This window comes from Thamnophis sirtalis, unplaced genomic scaffold, assembly GCF_051295495.1.
Source record: "Thamnophis sirtalis isolate CommonGarterSnake01/CBP01778 unplaced genomic scaffold, rThaSir2_p1.2 scaffold_1, whole genome shotgun sequence".
NCBI lineage: Eukaryota > Metazoa > Chordata > Lepidosauria > Squamata > Natricidae > Thamnophis > Thamnophis sirtalis.
The window spans coordinates 167,240,570-167,254,258 of record NW_028261381.1 but is presented as its reverse complement, the minus strand read 5'-3'; the positions used below and the strand labels follow the sequence as shown (position 1 = coordinate 167,254,258).

The 13,689-nt window shown below is 41.5% G+C and overlaps 2 protein-coding genes across 2 annotated transcripts; both read right to left on the bottom strand.

The window, feature by feature from the left end:
• Positions 1 to 868: 868 nt before the first annotated feature.
• On the bottom strand, positions 869 to 1,983 carry LOC106542254 (heat shock protein 30C-like). The gene has a single exon (XM_014057918.2). It carries the CDS (start codon positions 1,902 to 1,904, stop codon positions 1,275 to 1,277), a length of 630 nt encoding a protein of 209 aa, XP_013913393.2. The 5' UTR covers positions 1,905 to 1,983; the 3' UTR covers positions 869 to 1,274.
• A 9,558-nt stretch (positions 1,984 to 11,541) lies between these two features.
• LOC106554375 (heat shock protein beta-11-like) lies at positions 11,542 to 12,933 on the bottom strand. The gene has a single exon (XM_087703097.1). It carries the CDS (start codon positions 12,861 to 12,863, stop codon positions 12,318 to 12,320), a length of 546 nt encoding a protein of 181 aa, XP_087559223.1. The 5' UTR covers positions 12,864 to 12,933; the 3' UTR covers positions 11,542 to 12,317.
• Between the last annotated feature and the right edge of the window lie 756 nt (positions 12,934 to 13,689).

Sequence of the window (13,689 nt, the reverse complement as noted above, 5' to 3'; positions counted from 1 at the left end):
CCGCTCGGAAGAGAGCAGCCGCCCAGCAACCCCAAAACAATAAACCCTCTTCTTATAATAAGGCCCAAGTCATATTTTGTGGGTAAAAAGAAAATAAGACCCTGTCTTATTTTCGGGGAAACACGGCATTTGTAAACTCTAGGTCAGGGGTGTCAAACTTATGTCGTCCCGGCATCATCATGTAACGTATGGGGATTTCCCCCCCCCCTTCGCTAAACCGGGCGGGGGCAGGGCCATCACGTGATGCATCCGGCTTGCAGGCCGCAAGTTTGACATCCCCACGCCTATCCTGGCCCTCAGAGGTCAAACATAACCCCGATGTGGCCTTCAATGAAATTTGAGTTTGACACCTATGCCATAGACTATTTCACCCCAGCCCACCGTCCTCCACTGGCTCAGAGTTTGCCCCAAATTCATTGTGTTGATGACATTATCTAACCACCTCATCTTCTGTCCTCCTTTCCTGGCAACCTACTCCTTTATCCTTGTCAAGAAAACCCCATGGACAGTATCAAAAGACCACTGACATACCAAACTGTTAACATAGCCCGTACTACCTCTGCAGTAACCCCTTTGTGAAGTTTGAACAAGTCACCAACTTTCCCATTCAGAATAATGCCAGGTTCCAAACAAAGAGCCAGCCCAACTTTCGTATTAGCTTCTTCCCATCCTCACAGCCTTCCAGGTAAAAATGGATGTTTCCCCCACCCCCAAAGGGTCCTTGCAAATTAATTGCAGTGTTGCCACTTACTACAATCCCAGTTTCGTATTCTTAGTTACTATTTTAAACGCTTTAACCTTTTAACCTGTTCCTTCTTTTTTAATACTCTGTAAGCCACTTAAGAATCTGGTTTCAGGCAGTCAGATATTTTTTAAAAATAAATGTAACTTTATTCTTTTAAAATAAAAAAGCACAATGTCCACTTGGGTGTCATACAGAACACCCACATTTTAGTCAGTCAGACTTTTACCATCATTTAAGAATTCAACCTTGTACAGTAGAACCACAACCTCCGTCTCCACCCATTTCTTCCCTTTACACAGTCTTTTTTTCCCAAGCAGATCCTCTTAAGTTTATCCCAGTTGCTGTCAGACCCACAGAACACAACATTCAGAATAATACGTCCACGGGTACATTGAAAGCAGCTTTATTGTAGACAAGGAAAGAGGAGAGAGTCAAGGCCGCAGAGCCTTTTCTAAAGTTAGGAAGCTGAGCCTGCTCATTTTCATAGGGCGATTCTATGTGCGCGGCAGGAGCATCATTATCCACACGATCAGCGCTCCTTGGGCTTGTCCTCCTCGCCGGGACGCGGATCGGCTGCTTTCACGTCGATGGGGATGGTGTGTTGCGGGGACTCGTCCGAAGCCAGCCGCGGGGCCTCGATGCACAGCTGCCCATCCGGGTTGAGGGAGCAAGCGATGGCCTGAAGGTCCACATCTGGAGGCAGGAGCGTCTCCCGGCGCAGCTCTTGGTGCTCCACCCAGTAGCCGCTCTCTTTGCTCTGGCTCTCCCGTTGGCGCTTGGCGGTCACCGTCACTTTCCTCCCCTCCAGGTTCACCGTCATCTCCTCGGGGGTAAAACCGGCCACGTCCACCGAGACGCGGTAATGCTTTCTTCTGTCCACCTCGGCCGGGCCGGCGTTCTCCTCCGAGGCTTCCTTGTGGCTTTCGCGCTCCCCCATCAAGGGCAGCGGCGCCGCCTGGAAGAAGGCGCGGCTCATCTTCTCCATCTCTTGGAATTGCCTCTCCATGTCGCCCATCACGCGGTCCACGAAGCTGGGGCCGGCCGGCCAGAGGGACCTGCCTGCCGACTGCGGCTCGCTCAGCCAGATGGGGCCCAGCCCGGGCAGAGGCCAACGCCGCAGAGGGAGCATCCGAAGCAGGACGCGAGAGTAGCTCGCCATGGTTGGCAGCGCAGCAGGAGCTTCCCAAATAAAGCGACTTTCCCCGCGCTCGCTCGGTCTATTTCTGGCTGGCCTGACAGCCCGGTGCCGCCTTTTATAGTCCCCGTAGGCCCCGCCCCTTCAAGTGGTTAAGCAGCATGGCCTTGGTTGTTTTTATGACGCAACGGCGTGTAAGAGGTTTCCAAACAAGTCTGGAAAGTCGGCGGCGGCTCCAGAGGCGCCTAGAAGGAAAAAGTAAAATTCGTGCCAGCACCGCTTTCTCCTTAATGTGCCTTGAAGGGCAAACCAAGCGAGACACTTTTGTGCTCCAGCAGCTTCTAGAAAAAATCCAGTTTGTGCTAGACGCGGGACAAGGCTGCTTAGTCGACATTGCTTTATTTGTTTTCTAGTACGATTTGATTGCTTATTAGTAACTTATCACTATCACTAATCTTATGATTGTCTTTTATTATCTTATGATTGATGAATATAATCTATTTTTTCTTTATGTTCACTGAGAGCCTACACACCAAAGACAAATTCCTTGTGTGTCCAATCATACTTGGCCAATAAAGAATTCTATTCTGTTCCGTTCCGTTCCAATCCTATTCCATTCTATTGTATTCTATTCTATTCCTATTCTATTCTATTGATTCTATTCTATTCCCATTCCATTCTATTATATTCCTATTCCTATTCCATTCTTATTCCTATATATTATATTATATTATTATATTATATTCCATTCTCATTCCCATTCCCATTCCCATTCCATTCCTATTCCTATTCCTATTCCTATTCCTATTCTATTCCATTTCATTCCATTATATTCCTATTCCATTCCTATTCCATTATATTATATTATATTATATTATATTATATTATATTATTATATTCCAATTCTATTCCTATCCCTATTCCTATTCTATTATATTCCTATTCCATTCCATTCATTTCCTATTCCATTATATTATATTATATTATATTATAATATTATATTATATTATATTATATTATATTATATTATATTATATTATATTATATTATATTATATTATATTATATTATATTATATTTATTATATTATATTTATTATATTATATTATATTATATTATATTATATTATATTATATTATATTATATTATATTATATTATATTATATTATATTATATTATATTATATTATATTATATTATATTATATTCCTATTCCACTCCTATCCCTATCCCTATCATTATATTCCATTCCTATTCCATTCCTATTCCATTCCTATTCCTATTCCATTCTTATTCCTATATATTATATTATATTATTATATTATATTCCATTCTCATTCCCATTCCCATTCCATTCCTATTCCTATTCTATTCCATTTCATTCCATTATATTCCTATTCCATTCCTATTCCATTATATTATATTATATTATTATATTCCAATTCTATTCCTATCCCTATTCCTATTCTATTATATTCCTATTCCATTCCATTCATTTCCTATTATATTATATTATATTATATTATATTATATTATATTATATTATATTATATTATATTATATTAATTATATTATATTATATTATATTATATTATATTATATTATATTATATTATATTATATTATATTATATTATATTATATTATATTATATTATATTATATTATATTATATTATATTATATTATATTATATTATATTATATTATATTATATTATATTATTATATTATATTATATTATATTATATTATATTATATTATTATATTATTATATTATATTCCTATTCCACTCCTATCCCTATCCCTATCCCTATCATTATATTCCTATTCCATTCCTATTCCATTCCTATTCCATTCCTATTCCTATTCCATTCTTATTCCTATATATTATATTCTATTATTATATTATATTCCATTCTCATTCCCATTCCCATTCCCATTCCATTCCTATTCCTATTCCTATTCTATTCCATTTCATTCCATTATATTCCTATTCCATTCCTATTCCATTATATTATATTATATTATTATATTCCAATTCTATTCCTATCCCTATTCCTATTCTATTATATTCCTATTCCATTCCATTCATTTCCTATTCCATTATATTATATTATATTATATTATATTATATTATATTATATTATATTATATTATATTATATTATATTATATTATATTATATTATATTATATTATATTATATTATATTATATTATATTATATTATATTATATTATATTATATTATATTATATTATATTATATTATATTATATTATTATATTATATTATTATATTATATTATATTATATTCCTATTCCACTCCTATCCCTATCCCTATCCCTATCATTATATTCCTATTCCATTCCTATTCCATTCCTATTCCATTCCTATTCCATTCCTATTCCATTCCTATTCCATTCTATTCTATTCCCTTCCTATTCCATTCCTATTCCATTATATTATATTATATTATATTCCTATTCCATTCCTATTCCATTCCTATTCCATTCCTATTCCATTCCTATTCCATTCCTATTCCTATTCCATTCCTATTCCTATTCCTATTCTATTCTATTCTATTTTTTCTATTCCATTCCACTATATTCCTATTACATTCCCATTCCCTATTCTATTCTATTCCATTCCTATTCCTATTCCTTTTCTATTCACACACCTCCGCAAAGCTACCAACTGCTCTCCCCAAGGCTAACGGTGTCCATATTGCCAGGAATTGGCCTCCTGCTTTTGAGAATGGGTGTCCAGAAAAAAAAAAAACGTTCACAGTGGCTTCAGTTTCAAAACCCACACTTTCCCCTCTTCTTCCATTCCAGATGTTTTGTACAACAACCCTGCGAAGGAGAGTCAGAGTTGCTTTTCTTTGAGGGGATTCTAAGAAGGAAACGGGGCATAAAGACTTCCCTTCATCCTGGAAGTGTGGGAGATGGGGGGCTGAGAAGTTAAGACTCTATGTACAAAGGTTGGTAACTGGAAGGGAGGCAAAGACTAAGTTGAAGTGAGCAAAGCTTTGGAGTGATAATTTGACTTCTGGAGAGAGAGACAGCAAATTCTCAATAATGTCATAGAAGCAGGTGGATTTAAGGATTAGAAAGCCTTAGAGAGAGAGGCACCCCCCCAATCTTTAAAATCACTGCAAAAAAAGAAGACAAAAACCATCCAGGCTTATTTTTGCTGCCATAATTTTAACTCTGTTTTTTTAAATAAAGTCCCCCCCCCCCAATTTTATAAATATAAACATTCCATCTTTCCTTAAGCAGTGTATCATCTGAGCACAAATATTTCTGTGCAACAACCTTCCACAAATTGTAATACATTGAACAGTTAAAACATTGTAATGCTCTTCATTTCCTTCTTAACATGTCTTCTAATCAAAATACAATAATAACATCAAACGTAATTTTTTCCCCCCTTATGGAGATCCTCAGTCATCGAGGTCATGATTGTCCCAAAGGTGCTTTTTCTGTGCCTCCGGTACAGAAGCCCTCAGTGCGCTTGCAAAACAACAGAGACAAAACAACAACCATTGGGAAGAATCTCAAGCCGTGGGTTTGCCGTCCGGCCTGGGGATCTGGTGACATTGTTGGAGGGCCTGTTAAAATGGGTGTATTTTTAAGTGTAGGAAGTTAAAACCCATCTCTCTCTTAGAAAAATGAAATATCCTGGGAAATATTGGAAAGGGAGAATATTATATTTCCCTGGATCAGAAATGGAGAAACATGTTTTTGGGCAGGAAGCAGAACTGACTCTTAATAGCCCCCACCTTTGTCAATGGGCCATTAAAAAAGCCTGGGGCAGTCTATTCTACATAACAAAGATCTCCCTCATTCAGCTCCAGGGTGATGGGATTAAGGCATGATGGTATTAGCCCTTTACCCATCTCACCACAGGGCACCTGGGAAGAAGCAAGGCTCAACAAACGTGGACTCAAGGCAGCCTATAGAGTTGCCCCTGCATGGCCCCATGGGAATCTGACAACCAATCAGAATACAAGATCAAGATCAAAGGCCAGAGAGGGCATAAAACCAGGAACTTTCAGCATCTTAGTCTCTTTTTCTTCTTCACCCAACATCTGGAAGCATGTGATCCCCCTTTTCTGTTCAGGAGCTCAAGCCATGCGATCCTGTCCACCATTAAAACCATCTTTCTATGTTTCCAGTGTCTTTTCCCCCACTTGGAACTGAACCCAGAAGGACATTTCTTCCAATATAAGATAATGAATGGCACTCTCCTACAGATTATACTTTTTAATGGTTTAATAGTTTTATTGTTTTTAATTTTTATTTATCTATTTAATGTTTATGCTGCTTATTTTCCCTAACGTTGTTTTAATGATTTTTGTGTTTATTTTTTGTTGGTTTTTTATATTTTGGGAGAGGGGGATATTTAACTCCGAATGTCACCCAGTGTCACAGTGGTGAGATGCGTGGCTATATAAATTTAATTAATATTTGCCAATGGTGGTTTAATTAAGCCCCAGTTGGATGACTTTTCATAGTGAGGAAAACATGCCCATAGCAGGCATTAAATAGCCATTTTCTATTTTTCTTGGTGGGACGCAGTGGCTCAGTGGCTAAGACGCTGAGCTTGTTGATCAGAGAGGTCGGTAGTTTGGTGGTTTGAATCCCTAGTGCCGCGTAACGGAGTGAGCTCCTGTTACTTGTTCCAACTTCTGCCAACCTAGCAGTTCGAAAGCACGTAAAAAATGCAAGTAGAAAAATAGGGACCATCTTTGGTGGGAAAGTAACAGCATTCTGTGCGTCTTCTGCCTTTAGTCATGCCGGCCACATGACCACAGAGACGTCTTTGGACAGTGCTGGCTCTTTGGCTTTGAAATGGAGATGAGCACCACCCCCTAGACTCAGGAACGACTAGCACATACGTGCGAGGGGAACCTTTACCTAGTAGTGGTTTAATTACCGTAAGCTCCAGTTGGCTGGTTATTCATAGTGAGGAAAACATGCCCATAGCAAGCATTAAATAGCCATTTTCTAGTTTTCTAGGTGGCTAACATCAAATCCTCACGTTCTGAATGATCTGGAGAAAGCTAGGCAGAGGGAGAAAGTGCTGGAACCTCTTACACTCCGTTGCATCATTCAGGAATCTTGGCCTGTTTCCAGATAACAGTAGGAGTGATTTTTGTGCATGTCTTTTTTCCTCAATCTCCACCAGGTGGCAAAGTTGCTAAACTTTTTAAAATAATTTAAAGTCAGGACAAGTTATAGAACTGAACACAATCACAGACAGCTGCTGAGCATTCTTAAACCGATCCATTCACAGTGGGGATAATACTGAAATTACAGGTAATCCTCACTTAATGGTTGTTCCTAAATTACAATGGACCTTCCCAGAGCTATTTAGGACCCGATTTCAAAGTTCTGACGGCTGCCTCCCCCTCCCCTCGTGGTTACGTGATCACATTTTGGGTGCTTGGCAATAGCTTCACAAGTAGATATAGTTCATACCTTTTTGGGATGAAAATTATCAGTACTTTTGATCAGTGACGTCATCAAAGTAAACAAACCCACGTGCTGATTACGTCACCAGATCATGCCCCCTAAGCGGGAAGTGACGTGAACAGCCCCCACCCTCCGGATGTGACGTGCATACCCCTCCTCCCCGGCTGGGGTGTGCATAATTGACCCCACGTGGTGCAGGTTTCACAAGATCATAACCCTAGCCAGACATGTGTAATGGCCTAAGCCCATAATGATGAGTAGCCCTAACAGATAAGTTGTTGCGCAATATCCTAACCCTATTTTTTCAGATAAGACGTGTTGAAACTTACCCCATCAAGAAAGATGCCAAGACTCTGTGTACATGTTAGTTTAACCCTAGATTAATTCTATGGACATTCAAGGGTGGTGGGAGTGGGGTTGTGAAATAAAAAAATGCTTTTTATTTGTAATCATGTTGTTTGTTGTTTATTTTATTTATATGCCGCCCTTTTCCCCCCGAAGGGGACTCAGGGCGGCTCACAACTCAAACCAGGGAAGGGGGATACAAACAAAAAATTAAAATGACACAACAATGCATAATTTAAAATGCACAACAGTCATACCATTCGAGACGGGGGCAACAGTTCTTTAGCCCCAGGCCTGTCGGAACAGCCAGGTTTTAAGGGCTTTGCGGAAGGCCTGGAGGGTGGTGAGGGTTCGAATCTCCACGGGGAGTTCGTTCCAGAGGGTCGGAGCAGCCACAGAGAAGGCTCTCCTCCGGGTAGTCGCCAGTCGACACTGGCCGGTGGATGGAATTCGGAGGAGGCCTAATCTGTGGGATCTAATCGGTCTAGTGGAGGTGATTGGCAGCAGGCGGTCTCTCAAGTACCCAGGTCCAATACCATGAAGGGCTTTATAAGTGACGACTAGCGCCTTGAAGCGTATCCGGAGACCAATAGGCAGCCAGTGCAGTTCGCGGAGGATAGGTGTTACGTGGGTGAACCGAGATGCACCCACGATCGCTCGTGCGGCTGCATTCTGGACAAGCTGGAGTCGCCGAATGCTCTTCAAGGGCTGCCCCATGTAGAGCACGTTGCATTAGTCCCGCCAGGTTGCATGCAGTGGATCCCAGGCATGAATGAACAGGCTTATCCACTGCATGCAACCTGGCGGGGTTGCCTATTGTGAATGGTTAAATGCAGACCCCATGTCTCAGCAAAAATTAAAACCAACATTGCCTAGATAGGGAAAAAAGTGGGGTTTAAATGCAGCCCTTAGCAGATTGATTACAAATAAAAAACATTTTTTTATTTCGCAACCCCACTCCCACCACCCTTGAACGTCCATAGAATTAATCTAGGGTTAAACTAACATGTACACAGAGTCTTGGCATCTTTCTTGATGGGGTAAGTTTCAACACGTCTTATCTGAAAAAATAGGGTTAGGATATTGCGCAACAACTTATCTGTTAGGGCTACTCATCATGATGGGCTTAGGCCATTACACATATCTGGCTAGGGTTATGATCTTGTGAAACCTGCACCATGTGGGGTCAATTATGCACACCCCAGCCGGGGAGGAGGGGTATGCACGTCACATCCGGAGGGTGGGGGCTGTGCACGTCACTTCCGCTTAGGGGGCATGATCTGGTGACGTAATCAGCACGTGGGTTTGTTCACTTTGATGACGTCACTGATCAAAAGTACTAATAATTTTCATTAAAAAAAAGGTATGAACTATATCTACTTTCACACTTATGGCTGTTCTCCATGACTGATTTTCAGTGTTTTTTGAGGGTTTCCAGCATTTATTTCTGGTTTTGGGGGGTGGGGGGGGGGAAACGCCCATTGGAGGAAACAGGTTTGTTTAAAAACCGCCACATACAGTTAGTGTTCATTTAATGACCGCCATAAAAAAGGTTGTAAAATCAAAGGTGCTCCTGCGATGATCCACCTGGACTTACAAGAGTAATTCTGGGGTCAATTACAGTTGTAAATCAAGGACCACCTATATTTATCACTAGCAAGACAGTCTATTACCATGATGGTTAACCTATGGTAGGTGGCATGGATAGCCCTCTTTGTAGGCACACGAGCCATTGCCCCAGTTCAGTTGCACTGCGCAAGCACCTCCTGCCAGCCGGCTGGTTTTCGCGTCTCTGCTGTGTGGGGCACACACAAGAGACACTCGCATGCGCAGGGGGCGTACTAGGCACAGGGGGTTATGTGCATACATGGAAGAGGGGGTCATGCACACATGCGTGGGGTGGGTGCATGTGGGGGTCACACCTGCATTGCACAATATACAATAGCAGAGTTGGAAGGGACCTTGGAGATCTTCTAGTCCAACCCCCTGCCCAGGCAGGAAACCCTATACCGTTCCAAACAAATGGCTATCCAACGTCTTCTTCAAGACTTCCAGTGTTGGGGCATTCACAACTTCTGGAGGGAAGCTGTTCCACTGATTAATTCTTCTAACTGTCAGGAAATTTCTCCTCAGTTCTAAGTTGCTTCTCTCCTTGATTAGTTTCCACCCATTGCTTCTTGTTCTACCCTCAGGTGCCTTGGAGAATAGTTTGACTCCCTCTTCCTTGTGGCAACCCCTGAGATATTGGAAGACTGCTATCATGTCTCCCCTAGCCTAGTCCTTCTTTCTATTAAACTAGACATACCCAGTTCCTGCAACCGTTCTTCATATGTTTTAGTCTCCAGTCCCCTGATCATCTTTGTTGCTCTTCTCTGCACTCTTTCTAGAGTCTCCACATCTTTTCTACATCGTGGCAACCAAAATTGAATGCAGTATTCCAAGTGTGGCTTTACCAAGGAATTGTAAAGTTGTATTAACACTTCATGGGATCTTGATTCTATCCCTCTGTTTATACAGCCTAGAAGCGTGTTGGCTTTTTTGGCAGCTGCTGCACACGGCTGGCTCATACTTAAATGGTTGTCCACTAGGACTCCAAGATCCCTCTCAAAGTTACTACCATTGAGCAAGGTACCACCACTGCATTGTGGGTGTATGCACACTTTTCGGCATGTGACAACAAAAAGGTTAGCCATCACTGGTCTATTTTAAGGCATTTAAAACCCTAGCTTCTGTAATAGAGACATGCAAGCTTCTCCATGCAGAAGATTTCTAAACAAGAAGTAAGCAAAACAATTTGTATTCCTCCAAATATCTGAATTACAGACTCCCTTCATTGTCACCTGGTCAAAGACTGTGGAATGTTATTAATTGAATTGCGTAATTACTGGTACAGGCAGTTCTCCACTTACGGTCTTAACTGAGCCCAGAATTTCTGTTGTTAGACGGGACAGTTGTTAAATAAATTTTGCCCCATTTAACAACCTTTCTTGCCACGGTTGTTAAGTGAATCAGTGAGTTGTTAAGTTAGTAACAGGGTTGTTAATTGAATCTGACTTCCCCACTGACTTTGAGTGTTAGAAGGTTGCAAAAAGTGATGACATGACCAGGGGACTGTGCAACCGTCATAAATACGAGTCACTTGCCAAGCACCTGAATTTTGAACATGTGACCATGGGGATGCCGAAGTAAATCATGAAAGGAAACCTAACATAGCCCAAATATTCCCTTTATAGTCAGGTTTTTACCTCATTTTGGAAGCACAGAGGGGCCACCACCAAGAAGATCCTGTTAGCCTAATTCTGTTCTGAATGTACAAAACCTTTAAATTTTCAGCAGGAAAGTTTATGAGTTCCTGGCTAATTTGAAACTTATAATGGCCATTTATGTGGACAGGTTTCATGCTTGCTGAAGCTGTGGAATATTTCACTGGAATTTTAGAATTCAAATACATGTATAGCGGAAGATCAGCAAAGGAGCTAGCGTGCTATATAAGAAAAAGATTATGCTGAAAAACAATAGTTGCTCAATTGTGCTGAATAATTTTAGTTCCTGTTACCATAGCTATTGTGCTTGGAAAAGGGCTGTGGAATTTGAGGTGGCCGATTTATCTTGTAGTGATTACCTCTTGCATAAAGGAATGAGTCACCTGTATTACTCATCTTAATAGTTTTAAGAGTGCTCAATGTTTGAGTTTCTACAGGGCAAGAATTCAAATTCTAAAAATAAAACTGGCCCAAATACCTGGAGAAACACCTAGTCAAATGCCTTAATTTGATATTCCTGTGTTACAGATGAGGAACACTGAGGCTGAGAAACGAGTAGAACAAAGAAGAGAACTATATAGATATATAGATATATATATTTATTTATTTCCTTTTTCAGGAAATGGATTCCCCTTGGCAAAGTCCTGCTTAAACAAACAGAGAATCCCCCACTTCACATTCAGACACTCTCCAATATTCATCTGAGACCTAGGATGCAAACTTGTGGTATATAAATCTACTTCCCAATTTACCCTTCAGGGAAATGTTATCCATTGCTAACTGCTCTAAGTACTGTATTGTCTATGTTGGCAAAGGAAGGATGTTGGGACGAAGAAATGGGACAATTCGGATTTCCCCACCCCTCATTAACTAAAAGCAAACCTCTTTTTGACTTCTTCCCATCCTCTTTCTGAAAAGGCTTTCTTATCAAGTTCTTATCACAATAGCAAATTAAATTGAATTGAATTGACATTGGGATTGGTTGATTCAGGAGGCAAAACTGCTTACAAAGCTGATAAAAAAACTTTTTTAAAAAGCTGGCAACCTTTTATCTGAGCAGCAAAAATATAAATATTGGATTGAGAACCAAACCCTTTTTTTCAAGACTGACCAACTTGCCACATCACTTTCTCCCACCTTTAACTATTCTACATCACCAATTCTTTCCATGAGAATTCTGGTAAATGAAATAATTCTCTCCAAGCTTGCTACCCCCCCTCCCCCCCCAGTTCCTTTGAAAACTGAATTATCCCCCACCAGGGCGTATAATTCCATATCTAAAATATTTATTAGCAGTGTACATGTCTTCATGCTTTCCAGCATGCAGTTCTTAAAAAGTCTCTCCCATCCAAGCGTCCTTCATCCTTGAGCCCGACTGTCTTTTGTGCGTGTGGATTCTTCATCAGCTGCTGGTTGAGGCTCGTTTCTCACTCGGTTGACCGCGATGGGCACCGTCCTCATGGCCGATTCCGTCACAGGACCTTCGATGCGGAGCTGCCCGTCACTGGAGATGGAGCAACTGAGCCGATCTCGGTCCACGCTCTGGGGCACGTCCCACGCCCTCCGGAAGACCTCGTAGCGGAACGGCCCATTGGGCATCTCGCTGGCCTTCCTTCCCGTCAGGACCACTTTCTCCCCTACCAGCTTGACCACCAGTTCCTGGGGGTCAAATCCAGTCATGTCTTGAGTCACTGCAAAGGTGTCATTGGCGCTGGGTGTCTCCAAGCTGTGGATGGTTTCGCGACTGACCATGCTGCTCGCCGTAGGCCGCCAGTTGCTGGTCAGGAGCTCCCACATAGAGTCCATCTCGCGCTCCAGCTCTTCAAAGAGCGAACTGGTCCGGGGCCATAAACCTCGGCTTCGCAGGGGAATTTGAGGGCCTGCAAGGTGTAGTCTGCACAGCATCTTGGTCTCTCTTCTGAATGATCTGAGCCCGGTGTGTCTTTGTATGTAGACAGCTGCTGTATGCTCAGCCTCCGGGATTTGGCTCCCTTTTATTCTCACCTCGCTGGAATATTTTTGATGTGATGCTTCCTGCAGTAAAGAATTTAACTCATCCCTTGGGCATTTCATGACAATTACTCAGCTATCTAAACTGGTACCATGAGACAACCTAACCCCGATTTTCAGCGCCGGCCTCATTTCTTTGGCCTGTGCCGGGTTTATAATTAGGATAACTTTCGCTCTCACTCTGTCCAAAATAGAATCTGGAGTAATGCATACTAAGCAGAGAACAGCTGCTGCCAGTAAACACCCAGGGAACGGTGCTTAAGAACCGAGGCCTTGATACACTAATCTGGTTTTCCTCAGACTTAACGTCTTCCTTTAGGCATAGATTAGAGACTGGTACGGTATCACAAAAGAAGAAGAAATGACTAGCTAACAAACATCATTTCAGGGGCTCCGAATTAAATATTAGCAGAATCTTAGGATTGTGATAGTTCATGCAGTCCTCGACTTGCAACCACAATTGTGGCCAAAATTTATGTGGCTAAGCGAGGTATTTGTTCAGTGAGTTTTGGCCCATTTTGCAATCTTTCTTGCCGCATTTGTTAAGTGAGTCACTGCAGTTGTTAAGTTAGTAACAGTGGTGGGTTTCTATTATTTTTACTACCGGTTTGCTCGTGGACGCGCGCTCGTGCGCAGAAGCGTCTAGGCAGATGGGCGGAGCCTCCTGCCACCGCTACTACTAGCTTGCCCGATCTGGGCCGAATCGGCAGCAATCCACCTC